We start from the raw sequence: 21,316 nt of genomic DNA, 5'->3' as shown, positions 1-21,316 counted from the left end.
AAACAAAGGGGAAAGCGACCAGAGAGACGTTATGTTCAAGCGAAGGCCTAACGATCTAATTTAACGGGCCACGCAAGTCACGCGTTAGCCCATTGTATTTTTGTCGGTGCCCCGGCCCAACGTATAAATTAAGAAAATTTGGGCCGAGCCTCCAAGACATTGGCCCTCAGATGCATAAACACCCCAAAAAAATCTTTGGACACCCACCTCGTTTGGACAATTATGTCCATAATTTTAAAATGAGGACATTTTCTTTGTACACCGAACGACAGTTGGCAACTTAGAATATTTTATTTTATTTTTTTCACTTCAAATCAGAATTAACATAGAAAAAATGAGTTTGGTTGTTGTGTCTTATGAAAATAGGAACCATATTTTATTTTGGCTAAATTATTTTTTTTTATTGAAAAATATTATGCTCTCAAATAAGAAACAAAAAAAAAACAAAATATTATGCTCTCAAATAAGAAACAAAATATTATGCTCACAAGAACCAAAAAAAAAAAAAAAAAAACCTTATTATGCTCTCAAATAATAGTATAAATTATTTTTTTTTTATTGAAAAATATAGTGTGTACTAGTTTTTTTTTAGAATAAGATTTCATTCATAAACCAAAAATGCATACAAAGACAGGCACGAATACATTGGCCTCGTTAAAACTTTCTTAAAAAAACCATATGGAACAAACCCAAATGTAAGAAAGAGTACCATACATGTCATGAACTAACAAGAAAGTTTTACACATGCCATTTTGGTCGTTACAGAGAACTCGAAATAAACAAACAAAATAAAGCATAACTTCAGGCCCCGCAAAGAACAACCCACCACAACATAATATTGTTAAAGGAAAATTCATATGCACGCATAGTTTTATGTACATAACAACGTATCGTGAGCGTCAAAACATATCCAACATACGTACCAGATACCAACTCTTTGATTCTTAATCTAAAACCCTACCTAATAGGGTAATGGGATCAAGATTGGTTTCTTAGCCTTATGAACTTCCAACAAAAGATCATAATGGGAACATTTATTATATGTCAAGCCCACAAACGTTCCAACAAACACATCAGGGAGAATTAGGAGACCCCTCGAGGTTGGCCTACATCACCTTATCAGAAAACTTGTCTATGAAGAAAAATATCTAAAAACAGTAAGGGTTGGATCACCAACCATATCCCAAAGCCCCATCACAAAGAAACACGGCAAGAGAGGAATAGAGATTGCAACCAACAGCCTTAGTTGCCTAAAATTGTGTCCAATACCGAAGATCCTAGAATGCACAAAAGCCATACAGTCCAAGAAACAACCTAGACGTCAATCACATGTAAACCTCCAACATGCACCACCAACACCTCGCGATGCCTCCCATGTCACAACCCTCACCACCAAACCACTAGAGAACGAGAGACCCAACCAAGAGGGTCGATGAACACCAATAAATTTTGGGGTTCTTTAAATTTTTTTTGGGATACTTTTAAAAGCGCTTTTACTGTGTCAATCAAACACTCAACAAAATATCAAAAGCGCTTTTATGTAGTGTAAAAGCACTTTTCAATGTGACATCTAAACGACAAAACTACTTCTTTGTAGAAGCGCTTATGTCATAAACGTTTCGAAAAGAAACACTCCTAAACGAGCCCTAATATGAGATTGCTTAATTCCATATTTGGAAAGTAATCAAAGAGAACATGAATTTGGACCTTCCTAATCACAAGGTTTGTGAACCCAATTGATGAAACATTAGTAGTTTAAAAAATTATTGGACGGAATCAAGATGTGAAAAATAAGTTTTTTATTCATAAGATTGTCACCATAAAGGAGAGAAGGAAGTGACTCATATAATTTCCCTGAACCACAGTCTAGTCCAACAGTTGACACTCAATCTGTAAGTGGCACAAAACTTCAAATATATGTTAGTCAATATGTTCAGTCTTTTCGAGTTTTTGCACTAACATGGAATGTAAGTGGGAAATCTTCTCGTACTAGTCTAAATATTGACAATTTTCTTCATGTTAACAATGAATCAGACATATATCTTGTTTGAAGAAATTATCTATTTAAATGTTGAAAATGTGCTAGTTCTACAAGATAATGAACCTGCAACAAAATGGCTTCTTTACTCAATCAATCAATCCCTGGACAAATCACCAGACAAGTCTTCAAGAAAGCAAAGCCAATGGTTCACTATTTTCCTCAAAGTTTACCCTTAAAATGTTTAGTAAGACTTTAATAACAAAGAGCAAAATGAGGTTGAAGAGTTGCAACTACAATTTTGATCCAGATGAAGATGGATCAAATGTTTTTTATACATCGAAAATTGTAATGGCGTCTACTAGCAACCATTTAAAGTACACCATTGTAGCTGGTAAGTAAATTGTGGTAATTTTTGTTACCATTTGAGCAAAGAAGTAGTATATACAATTTGTTAGTCACTTAAGAATCTCTTGCATAAGTCGTGGTGGGATTATGAAATGCATTGAAAACAAGGGCTGTATTTCTGTAAGTTTTTGTTCCATCAGACAAACTTTTATTTTGTATGCAATCACTTTACATCTTGTTAGAAAGAGGGTGACGAGCTCAGGAGAAATTTGGTTGTGTTAGAGATATTTAAAATTACTTAATTTCCTAATATTTGCAAAACAACTTATCACATGATGCGAAATAAAATTATAAGACATGATATGGTCATATGGTTAGGAGACTTCAATTATAGCATTGCTTTGAGCTACTCCAAAACCCGAAAGTTTTTGGAAAATAATGATTGGGATGCACTTCTTAACAAACACCAACTCAATATCTACTTTGCACTTACATACAAATATTTTTATAACTCAGACACATACTTTGGAGAGATAAAAACATCCAAACAGAACAGAAGAACCCCAACTTGGTGTGATAGAATATTATGGCATAGAAATGAGATTAACATAACCCAATAAGATTGCAATGTTCTCACATCTGATCATCAGTTAACAAAAGAAAAAATAGTTTGTACATATTCTTGTATTGCGAGACAGTTGCAATTCTTTCTCTCATATTGTATCCAACCTTGTATATACTACAGGGTATGTGATTAAATTGGCATATCCGTGCTCACAAAACACAACAAGGTAGGCCCGGTTCAAACCCAATTAATCAATATGGCCATAGGAACTTTGCCTCACAACTGGACGATGATTAAGTAGTTTAGGTTTAAATTCATTAGTATGTTAAACCAGTTAAAGGAAGAAAAATAACGAAATATCTAAATCTTTTATGATATTGACAATAAAATCATAATATGATGATTATTGGATGCAGGATCAATGTTTCACATTTAATGAGTAATGACATGATATAACAATGAGTAATTGGACGATGATGATTAAAGAGTTTATTTTTAATTAATGGGTATGTTAAATCAATAAATGAAGACATAGGACAAAAAACATCTAGGGTTTCACATCTGATGCTCAAGGTTTAATTCTTCAAAAGTCATGTAATTCTACACCATGAATCAACCATTAATGGGCCTTTAGATGACCATAGTTGGCCTAGTTTGAACCTCGCTCACACGTAGAACAAAACCTATCATCAATCGTGCCACACCTTTAAACAAAAACCTAACTTCATTACACATCACATTCTCCTTCTTATTCTTCTTATGATGTTATCACACCTTTATCATAATTCATTCACTTTGACTTTGAGAGGCACTTGCATTGGTTTGAGTTTTTGGTTAAAATATAAATCCAAAATGAAAAAACGAGTTACCATCACACTTCAGATGAGAACGACCATTGACAGATGTTACATTTAAGTGAAATCGTTTGGCCGGAATAAGTTTTTAATCTAACGTGCCACCATTGTATTATGTTCGTGCACAATGTATGAATTAAGCAAACTCAGGTCAACTCTCCAAGACCTTGAGCCTTGGGATATATGAGTGGCTACACCCCAAAAGCATATTAGGGCACGTACCTTATTTTGACAATTAAGTCAGAAATTTAAAATTAAAACACTCCTAACAATATTTGGCAAGTTACCAAACTTGATAATTCAAAATTATAGTATATATCATTATCAATTTATCTATTATTATTAGTTGATAATTATTGACAATAAAATCATTGGATGTAGGATCAAAATTTTGCATTCAATGATTAACCAAATACTATAACAATAAGTAACCGGATGATGATTAAGTGGTTTAGTTTTAAATTAACTAGTATGTTAAATCAGTTACAAGAAGAGAAAGAACAAAATATCTTAATTCTATGATATTGACAACAAAATTATTGGATGTAAGATCAAGGTTTCACATTCGATGATTAATCGAATGATATGACAATAAGTAATCGATTGATGAATTAATTAAAGGAAGAAATGGAACGAAATACCATATTCAAAAGCTGAGTGAGGCTGTTACAGATATGGCTAACCAATCATATGATATTGACAAAAAAAAACAATGAATGATAACTATTGGATGTAGAATCAGGGTTTCACATCCGATGATTAAATCGAATGATATAACAATAACTAATCAGATAATGATTAAGGAGTTGAGAAATAAATATTTAGTATGTTGAACTAGTTAAAAGAAGTAGAGAAAACTATCAATGTCTAGAGCTGGGTGAGGCTACTACATATAAGATGATTTGTACTTAAGCAAGTGTAAGCAAAGCTTGTGAGTTGTACTCAAGCTCGACTTGATTCGTTTGTATACCAAACTTTTGAGTATATGATTGGCTCAACTCAATTTGTTTATGAATAAATGGGAGCTTAAAATTGAATATATTAAATGATACTTGAAAAATGACACATAATAACATAATATGTCTTAGAGCGATGTACATTTTTTAAAAGATATATTGGTCTTCAATTAGAAGAAGGAAAAAAACAATGAATTTTTTTTAAAACTAAGATTTAATCAAATGAATGATTCCAACTTGAACTAAACTCAAGCTATCTCAATAAATGATACGAGTTTCATATGAGCTTACAATCAAAGATGAAATTCGACTCATTTATTCAACGAGGCTAATATTTTATTTGAACTCAACATTCATTTAACAAACCTAACTTGAACAAGTAAAAAATGAAAACATGAGAACACCTTGAATTGTATCGAGTCAATTTTGCAATGCAATGAACAGTAAGGCTCGTTTGGGAGTGATTTTAGATACGTGAGAATCAATTTTTCAACTCCATGTGCTTCTTCATAAAAGTGATTATTGACTTATTCAAAATCACTTCAAAACGAGTCCTAAAATTTTTTATGGCTATCGGGTTAGAAAGTTTGGAATCACATGAGGCCTTCCGTAATCAACACATGTCAAGTGGGCCGGTGGCTTCAATCATTAATGGGCCTTTAGAAACTGAGATTGGCCTATAACATAATACACACTGGCCGGTCCGAACCCGGTTCAGATTTACAAGAAGACCTATGCTATGCGGCGCTTAAACCCTCGAACAAAACCTAACCTCATTACCTCCATCGCTTCTCTTTCTCCTTCTGATGCTCACACGTCCATCACACTCCTTGTAGGGCTTTCCAACGTTGGCCTCAGACCATGTTTGAAGCTTATAGGACCAGCTCAATCGATTGGAAGCCATCTCCAGTAGTAGCCCTAGCCACCAGCGTCGACGACTCTCAAGTCGCCGCAGCTCGTGAAGACGGCTCGCTCGAGATTTGGCTAGTCTCTCCCGGCGCCGTCGGCTGGCACTGTCAGCTGGTACAATACCTACTACAGTTTTTGTGTTCTTCTGTAAATATTGTTTTTGAATTGATTATCAATCAATTATTAGTTATTAGCTTGGCTGAACTTGAAGGTTGATAGGTTTGAAATATCAATGTTTGATTTGTTTTGTGCTTAGACGATTCATGGTGACCCTGAATCGAGAGCCTCGTCGCTTATTTGGTGTCGTGCTGGCTCGAATGGCTTGCCTTGTGGTCGGTTATTCTCGTCGAGCATCAACGGTTCGGTTTCACAGTGGGATCTTTTCCATTTGAAGCAGAAGGTAAGCTTTTATGTTTGTTATGAAGCTAGTATGAACGTTTGCATTGTTTAGCTTCTAAGCCGTACCTTATGCAATAATCGATGAACATTTACAGTTATTCATAACTTTAACAAACGTTTATGATGCTTTTTCCATTGTATTAATTTTGGTTTTCATTTGCAGACTGTGTTGGATTCTATTGGGGTCTCAATCTGGCAAATGGCTGTTGCACCGTGTAGTAATGATACCGAATCTAAGTCCCACCCTGTTGGAAATGGCTTTATAAAAGCTAATAGTACTGACCCCGATGATCCTGAAACCAGTGATAGCGAAGACGATTCCGACTCAGATGAAACTAATGAGCAATCAGTTGTTGAGTACCCGCGTGTGGCATTAGCTTGTGATGATGGTTGTGTGCGAATTTACAGTATTACTGACACTGATGAGTTTGTTTACACTAAATCGTTGCCTAGGGTCGGTGGTGAGAATCTACTCCTCTTGGCCGTTTTAGCTTGTGGAATTTTTTGCTTTTGTGCTCCGATTCTTTCTTTCGTTTGTAAGTTTTTATTTTGAGCTTTTTATCATGTTGTATTTTTCAGGACGTGTTTTGAGTGTGGCATGGAGTCCTGATGCTAAATTTATATATTCAGGGAGTAGTGATGGGTATGTATGAACTGACCATACTTGTTGTGAACCTCAATAAATCCTCAATAAATCATAATGTTTTATACTATTGTCCTTTCTATCATGCATATGATGATTTTCATTTTTTCCCCTTGTGCAGGATTATAAGATGCTGGGATGCTAAATTGGGCCATGAAATCTACAGGATTACTGTTGGACTTGGAGGTCTGGGTAGTGGACCGGAACTGTGCGTGTGGTCTTTACTTTCCCTTAGGTAAAAAAGAGCTGGGTCTTTATAATTTTCTGCGGCTATTAATTTTTCAGTTATTTGTCTGCATCCATTGGTGTTTAGCTGCTGAACTGCCCTTCTGAAATCAAGTTCTTTGTTTTCACCAGGTGTGGGAACCTTGTAAGTGCAGACAGTACTGGAAGTGTTCAGTTTTGGGATAGTCAGCATGGTACTCTATTGCAGGTGCATTCTTACCACAAAGGTGATGTGAATGCTCTGGCAGCCGCTCCCAGCCACAATAGGGTGTTTTCTGCTGGTTCTGATGGTCAGGTACAGGATATTGTTTGATGACATATATCGTTGGTAGTTCTGGGTCTTCATTCTGCTATTTGTTATAGGAAATTCAAATTTGGTATATATCTCTAGGATGTGAGGGAATGATGAATCAATTCAGTTGTAGGTAACAGGCTAACTTAGCATAGCAATAAGTTAATAACCAATACAGGACATAATGAGCCTGCAATTTTTGTTTTGTTTTGCGTTCATCTCTTTTTATTATATAGTGTGGTATTTAAACCATGCATCTTATGTTGCGTATAATGCCAGTAGACCCTTTGATGCTCTAATTGGATATTGTTCATTCATTTCTGATTCTAATGAGTTGACATTCTGTGATGTTAGAAACTTATGATTAGTAACAATAACCCAGTTTCTTAATTTTCTTTAACACTTGAACTAATTGAATGAAAATTGATGGAAATTGGAAGACTTCAAAATCACTTATGATAGAATAGTTATTGGTGTCAAGATTGAGGTTTTTAGCATAGTAATGCTATTTAAATATCATATCATAAAGTTTTTATATATTCATGTTCGTATTCCTTTATGACTGAGAAACACTGTTTTTGAATGGTTGTTTTCAAGTTGCTAATTTTACCAAGGAATATGTGCTTGTCCAACTTGACGGACCAGCTACTATAACATCAGCACCGCACTATTTTCTTGGGCAGGTTATTCTTTATAAGCTTTCTAGTGAGACAGCGGGATCTAGTGATGACAAGTCTTCTTCTAATGTGATGAAGAAATGGATCTATGTTGGTCTTGTAAAAGCTCATACACATGATATTAGGGCGTTGACTGTGGCTGTACCAATCAGCAGAGAAGGTTTGCCCATACCTTATGCGTTTATTTCGTACTCTGCTTTGTTGTTACTATTATTTTTATGTTGTCCTTTTTCACAAAAAATTGAGGTTTATTTTCATCAATTAATTGATATACTTTTATTTATGTCCATTGTTATGTCTTAACTGTTTCAGTTCTTAAATTGAACTGTTATGTAACTCGCAGATCCGTTGCCAGATGAAGGTATAAAAAGAGCCCGTCGAGACCGCCATAGGGAAAAGCCTGCTGAGTTTAGTTATCATAAATGGGCGCATTTGGGTGTTCCCATGCTTATCTCTGCTGGTGATGATACAAAGCTGATCGCCTACCCAGTTAAGGAGTTCACACAGTTCTCTCCTCATGATATCTGCCCAGCACCTCAGAGAGTATCAATTCAACTGGCGCTTAATACATCATTCAATCAAACATCGTTGCTTCTTGTTCAAGCTTCTAGTTGGATAGATATCATGTGTGTACGTACAAAAAGTGGTGCCTTTTCTGATATGGCTCGTGGCCCTTCTGTGGGCCTAGCCTCAACGGATCTTCTGGCTAGAGTCAAGTGTAAGGCATCTCGGAAGATCATTTGCAGCACAATTTCTAATACGGGGGTGCTTTTTGCTTATTCTGACCATGTGAAACCTAGCCTATTTGAATTGAAGAAGTGTAAAGTTGGCAAAAGTGCATTGACTGTTAATAAAAGACCACTTCCTCAGAAACTACCGTTTGCCCATTCCATGGTTTTTAGTTTTGATTCTTCTCGCTTGATCATAGCAGGACATGATAGAAGAATATACGTAAGCTATCCCTTTTTGTTGCTCTGTTTAATCTCTTGTTTCATTATTTTAGTTCATCTCCCTTACATTTTATGATGCTCCTTCATTGAAGAAAAACTTTTTGGGGGGTTTGATTATAACGTGCTCAGTTTCTTGGTGACTAGCGAGAATTTCAGAAGGTGCCACATCCATTGCTTCTGCCCTGGATTTGGCAATAACCTTGTAGATAAACTTACTTCCTCACTAGACTGATAGGTTGCTCGTTTTGAGGTTTAGAGCATGATTAAGTTTTAACTCATGGATTTATCTGTAATTGCCAAGGCCTATTTGCTTCTTTTTTTTGGTTCCTTTTCATAGAAGTATGGGGAACATTTTTTGCAACTTTGCGTTTGGGTGTCAGTTGACAACTATAATTAATTGGTGTTTGCAACATGTTGTGGATGTTTGCATGGATTTCTTAAGTTTTAATTCTTGCTTTCAGTTTTATATACTCAATATTGAAATTGTATTTGTACATTAATTCACTTCTGAAAAAAGAATTCTGATTTTTAGGCAGTGCTTAATCTTTGAGCCTTTGAAGCAAAATTATCAGCATCCACTTAACTCTTAGGTGAGGCTATTAGCAATTCCAAAGAGCTTGATCATTCAGACTCTTGAGACATGATTTGCCATTAAAAATTAGCAAAAATATTGATTGGGCACATTCTTTGTAGCAAAAACTTGTGTTCATCACCTAAATGTTCTGGCTTCTGTTGCTTGACTTATTTTAAATGCTGCAGGTAGTGGATGTGAGCCGAGCAGAACTAGTACACAGGTTTACCCCTTGCCGTGAGTTGCATGATCAAGAATTACCACCTAGTGAGCCTCCCATAACAAAAATGTTTACCAGTTCTGATGGGCAGTGGTTGGCTGCCATCAACTGCTTTGGAGATATTTATGTATTCAATCTGGAGATACAGAGGTATGAAACTATACTTCAATCCTTTTTTCCTCGCCGGCCTGTCATTAAATATACATTCTTTCTCGTTATTTATAAATATTTTACTGAGACTTGGGGCCAATTTTCTATTCTAACTCTTTTTTTATTCTTGTAAAACAGGCAGCACTGGTTCATTTCAAGACTAGATAGTGCCTCTGTGACAGCTGGTGGATTTTCTCCACAAAACAACAATGTGCTTGTAATCACAACCTCCTCAAATCAGGTATATGCATTGGATGTTGAGGAAAGGACACTGGGAGACTGGTCGAAGCAGCATACGAATGTTCTGCCGAAGAGATTCCAAGAATTTCCAGGCGAAGTTATTGGGATGTCTTTCCCACCCTCCACAAGTTCATCTTCTGTTATTGTTTACAGTTCCAGGTGCGCTCCTTTTTCCTTCCTTGTGTGGATGAGGTGTGATTTGTGTGGATTTATATTAAAGAGCTTAGAACCTTGGAAGTTACTAATATGAACAAATCAAATGAGAATCCCTTGCTTTGAATCCTAATCCAGGTTAGGCATTAGACTTACATGCCAAGGGTATTATGAACAAACTGCATTTTCCATTCCTGCAATTCAATCCTGGAGTTACATGTAGGAATAGTATGTCATGTCACTATTGATATGAAGGCTGAGCCATATATGCCCGCAAGGGCATGGCATTGGGGTGCCATACCATTCCATGACCAAATCAAATTTTTAACTGCGTTATGACTTGTGGCTGAGTCTTGTGTGCCCCTTGAGTTTGCAATCTGCTTAGGAAGTTCTGCAGCGTAGAGTCTTTTTTGGGGATATCAGTTTATATGATATATCTAATTTCAGGGTTTTCTTATGCTTTAGGGCAATGTGCTGGATTGACTTTGGGATGCCCATTGATCGAGACGATGAAAGTGACATGCCAAACGGACTGCAAAGTAATTCCATTAATGGGAAGAGACTAAAACGTAAATTGACAGACAGTCAAGCTAAGAGTAAACTTATTGCTAGGAAGAATTTTGAATTTTATGCTTTCACAAATCCAGCTTTATTTGTGGGACATCTTTCCAAAAGTTCTATTTTGATGATAGACAAACCCTGGATGGAAGTGGTTAAATCTTTCAACACTGCGCCTGTACACAGACATGTTTTCGGGACATAATAATATGTCAGAGGGTTTGGCCTTTTTGGGGAGATCAAACGTGGGGTGCTAAAGCATGTTGTGTAACTGTATTCTTCGAAATTTTCCTGTTGACCAGTTAAAAGTAGTTTTTGCCTTCCAATTCTTTTAGATTTCTGTATTTCATGTGTACGCCTTCTTATAGCAATATGATTTTTGATCTTTTGGATTTATGACAATCTATACACACTCCAAAGCTGTATATGAATCCATTCTGGGAGTGAGACGATTTGTTGTGTTCCAACCGAATCAAATTTGAAGAATGTGGAAAACTTTTCAAGAAGAATACGGTGTTCATTCCACAATTTTATGATACTCTAATCATAAATAAAAGGGAGTTTTACTAAAACACCCAAAATGGGGGCTGAAATTATAAAAAAAACCCAACATCCAAAACACTTTATAAACACACCCAAAACCCATCATTACACACACTCAAAACCCATTTATAAACACACCCAAAAAATATACAATTGTTGATTTTGGGTGTGTTTCTATGTTTAAATAGTGTTTGAGTTTTTTTATAAATACATGTTTAAGATTGGTTTATTTATAAATTTGTATAAATAAAACAGGGCTTTTATTAGTGGTTGACATTATATCTATCAATATTTTGTTTATATAAAAAATGTCAACTCTTGTTCTTTATGTCATAAGGGGCAAATAGTTCAACTGATGTCGGCCAAAGTCTCCGCTGCATGCAGACTGCACAGAAATAAAAAAATATATATAAAAAAACCGCAATTTCATGAAGTAAAATTCGAGCTCAAAGGAATTCTAATGGTGCCAACGTGCTACCTTGAGTGAAAATAGCAATTTAAGAAAATCCAAGTTCAGTCTCAGATTTTCATATTGGTTCTGTAACCTGTTTGCCAAGCATTAATTAGAGATAATTGATGTATCTTGCAGTTTTGGGAATCTTCTATTAACTGTACTTGATAATTTTATCATATGAAACAAGCAGTACAAGAAATGAAGATCCATCTTCCACCAGACAGGGAGCTAGATGGTCTCGTCTTTTTTTCTTTTTTCTTTTTTCAATAAATAAAAATATCTGAGTCTCATTCCAAGATATGGAGTGCTAAATTTTAGGACAGCTACCCTTTCAATAAAAATCATTAAAGATGGAAATCCCCAAAACAAATTGAATAATTGCACCAATATAATTTATGGATGATATGCTTGGTGGGTAGCTATCAAGGGTGGTGGGGTGCCTCTTTTGGTTGAAAATGAAGCTTACCTTTTGGTTCCTTTCATCACAGAAATTGTCTTTTTTCTAACCCTAAACCCGAAAGTACCCATCTAAAGTTGTTGCAAGCTAGCCTGGCAGGCTGAACAAGAAGAAGAAGAAGAAGAAGAGGAAGAATAAAGTTGGGTCATTTATTGCTCTTTGGCTTTGGCTTTGGCCTTGGAATGCTTCATCATGGTGGGTGGGTGGGTGCAAATGGCTATCTGGTTATAGATGGAAAATGCTTCATCACTCTCCTCTTGAGAGGACCACAGATTCTTTCCATAATAAGCTTTACTCTGTTTCCTTCAGCCCTCTTTACCTAAGCTCTGTGATCCTCCTGGTTGTCAAACGTTTCCATTTATATGTAACATTGTATCATAATTTTTTTTATTTAAAAAAAAGCAAAATACTCTACAGATCACTGGTTTTCTGAATTTTATGTTTTTTAAAGTCTTTTTTGCGGCATTATTTCGTTATTTTATTCTAGGCACGTAGGAATGTAAAGAAGACATTATTACGTGACTGTCGTTGAAGACAATTTGACAAGAAGAAAACCGGAGGCTGAAACTTTATGAATATTTTATGTGCCTCAGGTTGTTTCCCACTGCGTTGACAAGAAGAAATAAAATGGATTTGATTGGAAAGAAATACAGTAAAAAAGAAGAAGAAGGTAAGTAACATGATCTTTGGAGATCTAATTGCCTTTATCTTTTACATTGTTCCTCCAATCTCTTTCTAGTTTCTTCCCAACTGTAGCAGCAGATGGAAATAGTTGGATGCTATCATCTGCATATATATATCACTCCCAGCTTCCTTCTCGGAAATCACCTGTGAGAAAACAAAACAGGACATAAAGTTAGGTACTTTCTATTTGGTCAGTAAAATTAGGTACCTGGAACGGTCAAACTCTTGTTTTGCTTCTGGGAGTTTGAGTCAAAATGGAACTGATTTATTCAAACAAAGGATTCACCTGGTTTTTGTGAAGCTGGACTTTTGGCTAGAGATGACTTCAAGAAACCAAAATGCTGCAGCAATGCAGATTTCCCCTGTAAGAAATGAAAATTGTCACCACATTCATGAGAGGACAGTATAATATAACAGAGAATTAGGGGGGAAAAGAAAACAGAGAATTAGGGGAAAAAAAAGAACCTTCATATGTGTTGCAGAGAAACCCTCAGAGTAACCCAATACATTCTGCATTGAAGATTCATCCTTGGAGAGAGGGCGCAACTTTTTCTGTAAAAATAAGAACCCATTTATGTAAATATACAAATATGAGTATTAATGCATATAACTATATGCATCAGTGCATGTTTCTATGAATTTGCCTTAGAGTAGTTGAGGACTGGAGAGCTAGCAGTATCATCAAGATGCTGTTCTCTGCCACTTTCTTTGCCTTTCTTCTTGCTCTTCTTTCCCAATTTGGAACCCCAAGAAACAGAAAAAGAGCATCCATTTTCATACAAGCAGTCTTCATCTAAATCATGGTAATGGGGAGGTCCAGAAGAAGCATCAGAAACCATTGACAGGTCCTCTTCTTCTTCCTCCTCCACTTCTGTTTTTGCTCCCTCATAATCAGCAATGCCCCCAGCTCTCTGGAACTGACTTTGAGAGAAATAGGACTGATCTAGGTAATGTGTCCACCCAGATTCACAACCACTATTGCATTGTGATGGTGATATATTCATCTCCACCCTCCTTGACCAATCAAACTACAACAGTGATGAAAGAGAGTGAGATTTTGCAGTGCAATTAGCTGCTCTGGCACCTTCCCTTTCTTTCTCTCTATGTTGTTGTTGTTGATGTTGTTGTTTATATAAATACAAGTTAGAGGGAGAAAAAAACCAAACAAATCACATTCAAATCCTAGACTACATTTGTCTTTGCTCTATCTTTTGGCCTTGCTATTTTATCTCTTTGTGGATGAATCAAATTTGCCAGTTGGCTTTGTGTGGGGGAGGGAGAGAGAGAGAGAGAGAGAGAGAGGAAACAGTAGCATTTGGTAATTGTTGTGATAAGGAAAATGGTGTCACTTTTTATGTACAATTTTAGCAATAAACAGCTTGTTTGTACTTTTTAAATAAACATAGAGAGTCCATGATAAATCTTGCCATTTACTTCTTCTTTCTTTTTCTTCTTTCTTTTGCTTCTTTCTTTTTATTCTCCCTTTCTCCCCCCTATACCTATTTGCCTATAACTTCCTTCCTACCCACCACTCTATGAGGTTGAAGAAATAATTAAGCAAATTAAATACTAATCACTTTCTTAAATATAATTTTTCCTTGTTTTTTACCCTGTTTTGGTGTCCAAGACTCCTCCATGCTTCAATTTATTAGCATGACAAACCAAAATTGGGAGATAGTATCCGGAAAAAGATGAGTAAGAGACTGAAAGAACTTGTCCTGAAATGGTCCTTGATAGGGAATCTAGAAAAGAGAGGAAATCCCATAACAAATGAGATTGAATTAAACAATTTCCTGCTGACCCCATGTTGGTTTGGAAGTCTCTTAAATCAGTCAACAGTCTTCTTTATATAAACATATCCTCAACTCTTTTGGTTCTTGACCACATTTCTTTTGGAGACCTTAGTCTTCAAAGACGTCTACATTGAGTTAGACACATAGATGCTTCACAATAATTCTTCATGACTTTAAAAATAAAAAAATATATAAAAAAAAACCTAAAATTGAATATATTCTAAATTTGCTTGGCGACAAAACCCTTTTTTCTATGTATAATGGAGCTGAAAAATAATGTCAGACCACAACAGAAAATCAATTATATGTCACTACTTGTACTGAATCTTCCATTTCCCACCCTGGCATAAACCTCAGTTGAGATCATCATTTTGTGAATGTCTGTTTCTTCTGCTGTAAAAATTGCCTTCTGCTATATATTTTCACATGGGAAATGTGAGTTTTGAATTAAACACAATATGTGGGATTTTACATGAAAAAAGAAAGAAAGATAAGGGTTGGCAAATTTGGAAAATTGAGACCCTTCGATCATGGGAAATTAAAGCCAGTGGCAATCAATGATTATGATTTGTGACACTTTAGAAGGATCACGGGGGCTGATGTGTGTATCTTTGTCTCACTAACACCAGTGGCAAAATTCTGTAACTTTGATGAGCACATGCCTCTTTTTATTGCTTGTGGACCTCAGCTAGTTTCTCATCCACAATTTATGTACAACAACTCAAATGTACACATACACCAAGTGGACTTTTGGCGTTTTTGCTCTGTTTTATAGGGTCCAATTCCTTTTCCTCCTCAAAAAATTTCCATGCACTTATGCTAGGTGAACAAGATTGATGAGACAGTAACTTTGATTTTCTTCTTGCCAACTAGACTTGATTGGATTAACCCATGTTTGTCAACGGGTATCATAGTTAAGTGCATTTATCTGCATATTAGTGGTCTCATGTTCGAATCCCATTGGCATCTCCCCTTCTCCTTCCAATTTTCAAACTTTGACCCAAAAAAAAGAAAAAGAAGATTACCATGTTTACTTTTGTTGGCTCATTGAGCACCATGCAAATAGTAAGGTATGGGCTCTGTTTCCCTGCAAGCTTGAGGTTGCCAATTAACATGGTCCCCTACAATGGATGAAAAGGTCAAACAATGCCAGTTGCCAGTTGCTAGCTATAGGCCACTCTCTGATTTTATAAATATCGGGCAACCGGCCTATACATATATATCTCTTTCTCACAATTCAAACACTTCCAGAAACTCTTCTTCTTCCCTCTAAAAAGAAAACTTCACTTTCTTTCACTTTCATGGCCTAAAAACACAACATCACACAAGTCTGCATCATAAAAATGAAAGTCAAATCCCCCCTCCCTCTTGAGTTTTGTCTTCTCAAGAAAAACTGAGAATGGTAACAAAACCGCCCATCCCTTCTCCGCCCTTTTTGACCGAAACCAATTAGATATATGGGTTCCACTAATTTAATTTGGCTTCACTAATGATCATGAATGTTCTCCTTTTAATTGCTGGTTCACATTTGCAAATGTGTGTAGCTTGTGACCAAAAATATATGTCACATCTCACGTATCCACATGAGCTCTGAGCAGTTTATGCGAATAGTTTCAAGAAAACAAAAACCATGTTTGAGGGACCATGAACTTGTCTTTGGCCACCAGTGGGGACAGAGGACACAACTGATTGCAGGTTCCAAACAAACCCCTTGGGCCTTTGCGTGTCATCAAAACAAAACCATCTCATCCTAGTGGTATATGTATGTATATATTTTACAAGTGATATTGAAGAACGAGGAAATAACGTAAGATCTTGAATGCATGAATAAATATTCATAACTACTTCAACTACTAATTCCTTACATATATGCACTATATATTTGCATGTATGGAATACCTATCAGACGGTTTTGATCTGCTGACAAAACCCCTTTTCTTAACTTTTTATCTCTGCATGCTGTGAGCCATTTGCTCTGCTTTGTGTTTTTTCTGCTTCATATCAGGGATTTGGTTTGTCATTCGTTTGATTAGCCACGTGCTCTAAAAACTGTCACCCAAATTGCACAATCATGTGTTATGTGGATAACAGCTAGACACCGATCCAAGTTTTAGCCTTGTGCTTTTACCCGAGTGGTTGGTACTTTACGTGAAACAAAGGTTAAAAAATTTCTTCTTCCTCAATGACTAAAATTCACGATTGGGTGTCTTAAATTATTCAACCACAAATCCAATAATTCGTTGAATGATTTAGTTTTGGATAAGAATTTAGCATACAATTTTGTTCCTAGTGTCAAGTGCTTTTATGAAAGATATGAATATCATATGAGAAAACTAGACCCCGATTTAGTTTTGATAAAGATTCAACTTTTGAACTAATATGAAAAGTATACGTAGATTAAGTCCGCTCCCTTATATCAAAGTTCGAAAATCCTCTTTATAAATTAAATTAATTTAGATTTTCGCATCTACTTAAAAAACCAATAAAAAGCCAAAAACACCAACACAAAAAGGCCTAGAAATGACCTACCCATCGACCTGACATTAATTGTCCCTCAAGTATCGATCCTGATAACCTTTGCAACTTGCCAAGTCCTGCCACCTGAGACAGACCAGCTCAGCAAGATTGCATGTCAAATTCTCAATTGCATAAGCTCCTGCTACAACCAAGACATGAAAAAACTAGTGACTGCAAGGCAGAGTTCTGCTTAATGACAGTTGAATTAATAGTATCAAAACTGCTTAACAAACTAAATAATAAAGTTTTAAATTTGATTACAAAACTAAGCAGATGTTTCAGTGCTTTTCCACTTTGCTTTTGTTTCAAGCCGTGGTTTTGGAGATTCAAAGGGCTGGGAAAAACTTGTCCAATCTGCACGGCAGTGCGTAGAATTCATCATTTCTAACATCAGAAGGGTATAAGCTGAACTTCTCCCACCAGTTTAAACCGCTGTCTTTTCTCGTTGCATCGTTTTCACGAGACAGAGAGTTATCCAATATTACAGCAACCAAAGCAGCTACTGTTGTGTGTGACATGAAGATGACATTTACTATGTCCTCGAACTGAAAGTAATTGAACGAAAAAAGTTAAGGCCAATTGTGGAGCTTGTAGCTAAGACTAAAATAAAATTTAGGACACTTGGTTAAAAAATCTCACCCATCTTGGACCACCGTGATCATGGCCAGACCTATATTCTCTGAAGTATTGTGGTACTGAAACTCCCATGAAGAAAGAGAATCCCAATATAAATTTTGTTCTGAAACTGTTCAGGTTACAAAATTGGAGAAAACCAAGGCCTGCAGAAGCTGCAAGGGACATCATATAAAACCACTGTTAGTTATAAAGCATTAGAAACATGTTTCTTGTTTTTGTTGCTTGACAGTAAAAAAAAAAAAAATTCCAATCAAATTTTAGAGAGACGTACCAACATAACCAAATAAGACACAGTAAAGAGCTGCTATGATTGGTACAGGAATTGAAGCGAAAAGTGCTCCGATTTTTCCTGGTCAAGAACACCATGAGAAACCATTTAGAGTATATATCAAGTGTTAAATTAATGTGCAAATGTATTGAAAAGTTTGCAGCATACCAAATACAGAGAAGAAAATCATGAAAAAGGCTGATATTTGGATAACTCTACGACTTCCAACTCTTGTCAATGCCAATAGGCCAGCATTTTCCCTATGCGGCATATTTGAAGTGAGCAATTAGAAGATCAAATCAGCATTTTACAACATGCATAAATACAGTCTGCAAGGTAAATTTTATTGATTTTTTTTTTTCCCACAAACAGGCGGAGACATTAGGTTTGAGTTCATTACACTGACGCAGTAGTGCCAGTTGGAGAACCAAACATCCCATTTAGTAACACTCCTACACCCTGAAATTCAAAATAATAAAGATGAAGAAAGAAAAGTCAAAATTTGACGATGGAGCAAAATGCCAATAGAATCAACAAGAGTCACAATTCTGAAGGAAAATTACCAGCCAGCCAACGCCGCGGCTAATGACGGAAGGTGGTACGGGTGTGGCACTCCCATATCTTGCTGTAGCATAAAATGTACCAGAGGACTGCAAATATTTACAGGTTTTGATTGCATTTTACTAAACATTATATAGAAAATAAGCTGCAATTGCATGCCAAATTCAATGTTGTTATCAAATTCTTTGTAAAATTGTAAGCTTTTCTAAGAAACTTGGGAGAAAAGAGATGTGAACCTCGAAGAGAGAAACAAAAGAAGCAGCAATCATTGCAAAAGCTTCTCCTGCATTAAAAGTAGGGCTCCCCCATTGAAAAGGATATGGAATATATATCCTGCATATTCAAGACAAAACAAGGGGACAAAAAGATCCACTGTTTTCAAAGTACTCATGAAACGAAAGGAATTTCACGTTGATAATTGCAGTTTGCACACAAAAGCTCACCAGGGAGCTGCACTAATAAGGCCAGAACGATCGGTGCGGCAACTGATCTGAGTGTTTTCTGGTGTGTTGTTATACACACCACTTGAGGTTAGAATTTGTGCGAACAACCATACAATTGCAACAGAGAACAACACTGAAAATCTGCCACAGATTTGCCTCTTTGTATGTATAAAACGAGAAAGATACTGCAAAACATTCAAGTATCTAGAATATTACTTGGTGCCACAAAAAACACTCAAGGAAAAAGGACTGTTAAAATCAATAGTAACCAATTGAGGACTTGCCTGTGAGACGAAAACCACGATGATCAACTCTGGAAGCCCAAGTTCAACACATCTGGCCAACTAGAAAGAGAAAAGAATTTGGAGGGGAAAAAAACAGAGTTGGATACTGATAAGACTTCAAAACAAATCAACATTAAATAGGAGCCAATTAAGAATGGAGGATCAAGAGATCTTTACCAAAGGGAAACCAAGCTGAGAAAGCCCAAGTCCAGCAAAAGTTATGAATGGGACAACAGAAAGAGGGCTAAGAAACCTAAACCAGTACATAAAGAAACTTATGTCACAATTTACAAAGTATCAAACATCTCTAGCACTAATTTGAGAAGTTTATAAATGACTTGCATCCATCCAAAAGTCCAACTCTTCTGATCAAAATGACTAACCTGACAGCAATTCTCCACAAGCCTAGGAAACCCATAATCATCTGAAAACTGGCAGTGATGATTAGAGCGCCTTGTATACCTCGCATAGTCTCCGAAAATTTCTGTAAGAAGATTCATTCAAAAGATCAAATCAAGGAAGAGAGATAGGATATTAATATTTCAATCAACAAAAGAAAAAATTAAGTTAAAGCCTAACCTCATGAGGATCTGTGGTTGCCTTATATCTACTGGCTAGGATTATTGAAGTTGTGGGGATTACATATGTATATGAACCCACCACCACTGAGGGAAGCCGGGTTCCGAACAGAGATTGCATGAATGTGTTCAACCCTGAAACAAAGAGCATGGTTTGCACCACCCTAGCCTTCTCAATCTGTAGAGAGAAAAGGCTGAACCAATTAATAAATCTAATTAATGGAAATATCAACAAAGCAGAACCCAATAAAAAAAGAGTTGTAAAAAATTAGCAATTAAATCCTTACATCGCCTCCACCCATTTGAGGAACAAGCAGACTTGGAATGAAGATTGTAATACCAAGAGTCAAAAGGTAATGCTGGAAACCCAACATCACAGCTTCAGCTGCAAAACCATGAAAGTTTTAAATTTGCATACCTTGAAGATTAAAATTTAAAGAACTTGCCTATTGAAATAAAACAAATTTTATAAATAAATAAAAACCTAGTTAAGATTATGATTAAGAGTATAATAATCAGAGAGAATGGTATACTAACGCCATGGAGGAGGACTGTTAACACAATACTGAACACCAGGCAGCTGCTCTTTTACTGGGTATGGCTGCAACTCCTCTGCCTTCTTGTTTCCACCACCATTATTGTTATTGTTACCGCCACTGCCGCCTCCGCCGCCACGGCCACCACCATTACTGTTGTTATTGTTACCGCCGCCACGGCCGCCACCATTACTGTCGTTATTGTTCCCACCGCCACGGCTGCCGTCATTACTCTCATTGTCGTTACCACCACCACGGCCACCACCATTATTGTGGTTGTCATTGCCGCCTCCACGGCCACCGCCATTATTGTTATTGTTGTTGCGGCCACCGCCATTATTGTTATTGTTGTTGCCGCCTCCACGTCCACCACCGTTATTGTTGTTATTGCTATTGTTACCGCCACTGCCACCACCATTGCTGCTGTTATTGTTACCGCCACCGCCGCCCGATTGAGCCATGTTCTTGCTAGCTCAGGGATGTTTACAGAGGAAGGTGGAGAATCAAAGAGAGGTTAGAGTGCTAGGGAGAGATAAAAATGACGAACTTTTTTATTGCGCGGCAAATAACTTGTTGTAAGGGGACCGTTATGAATTTTAATTAACCAATCAATTTGAAGATATGTATTCCATATGATATTAATCAATTTCAATAAATTAGTAATTAGTATTGGTTAGACAAAGTTTCAAATTCAGATTTTGTTTATAAGCTTAATGATTTTGAAACTAAAAATGATCTATTCCAACGGGAAAATGAATCAAATAGCTTGATTTCATTGAGATGATACTGAGTAGCTATAAGATTTTCAGATTTTCATTGAATGCTAATTATGGTCCCCAGTTTCTTACATAATTCGAAAATAATTCCTGCTTTA

At 36.3% G+C, this 21,316-nt stretch overlaps 3 protein-coding genes and 1 pseudogene across 3 annotated transcripts; 2 read left to right on the top strand and 2 right to left on the bottom strand.

Moving 5' to 3' along the window:
* The first annotated feature begins 1,765 nt into the window (after positions 1–1,765).
* On the top strand, positions 1,766–2,946 carry LOC107880265 (type I inositol polyphosphate 5-phosphatase 10 pseudogene; annotated as a pseudogene).
* A 2,517-nt stretch (positions 2,947–5,463) lies between these two features.
* On the top strand, positions 5,464–11,084 carry LOC103320479 (transducin family protein / WD-40 repeat family protein). The gene is made up of 11 exons (XM_008222160.3): positions 5,464–5,724; positions 5,867–6,010; positions 6,173–6,470; positions 6,589–6,652; positions 6,774–6,887; positions 7,010–7,172; positions 7,853–8,006; positions 8,190–8,797; positions 9,556–9,737; positions 9,876–10,136; positions 10,596–11,084. Exons 1-11 carry the CDS (start codon positions 5,563–5,565, stop codon positions 10,891–10,893), a joined length of 2,448 nt encoding a protein of 815 aa, XP_008220382.2. The 5' UTR covers positions 5,464–5,562; the 3' UTR covers positions 10,894–11,084.
* A 1,667-nt stretch (positions 11,085–12,751) lies between these two features.
* LOC103320478 (protein SOB FIVE-LIKE 5-like) lies at positions 12,752–14,054 on the bottom strand. The gene is made up of 4 exons (XM_008222159.2): positions 13,471–14,054; positions 13,292–13,378; positions 13,113–13,188; positions 12,752–12,970 (listed from the first exon to the last, which is right to left on the bottom strand). The coding sequence occupies exons 1-4, from the start codon at positions 13,828–13,830 to the stop codon at positions 12,942–12,944; spliced, it is 552 nt and encodes a 183-aa protein (XP_008220381.1). The 5' UTR covers positions 13,831–14,054; the 3' UTR covers positions 12,752–12,941.
* A 3,089-nt stretch (positions 14,055–17,143) lies between these two features.
* Positions 17,144–20,904, bottom strand: LOC103320604 (Xanthine/uracil permease family protein). Its single transcript, XM_089045955.1, has 14 exons — positions 20,444–20,904; positions 20,194–20,291; positions 19,908–20,084; positions 19,712–19,812; positions 19,506–19,581; positions 19,329–19,388; positions 19,045–19,229; positions 18,838–18,934; positions 18,604–18,690; positions 18,441–18,499; positions 18,209–18,300; positions 18,044–18,121; positions 17,776–17,924; positions 17,144–17,681 (listed from the first exon to the last, which is right to left on the bottom strand). The coding sequence occupies exons 1-14, from the start codon at positions 20,901–20,903 to the stop codon at positions 17,463–17,465; spliced, it is 1,938 nt and encodes a 645-aa protein (XP_088902081.1). The 5' UTR covers position 20,904; the 3' UTR covers positions 17,144–17,462.
* Positions 20,905–21,316: the final 412 nt, after the last annotated feature.

Source organism: Prunus mume, linkage group LG2 (genome assembly GCF_029339155.1).
Source record: "Prunus mume cultivar Tortuosa linkage group LG2, ASM2933915v1, whole genome shotgun sequence".
Taxonomy (NCBI): Eukaryota; Viridiplantae; Streptophyta; class Magnoliopsida; order Rosales; family Rosaceae; genus Prunus; species Prunus mume.
The sequence above is the reverse complement of the archived record's forward strand: the minus strand, read 5'-3'. Positions and strand labels throughout refer to the sequence as shown.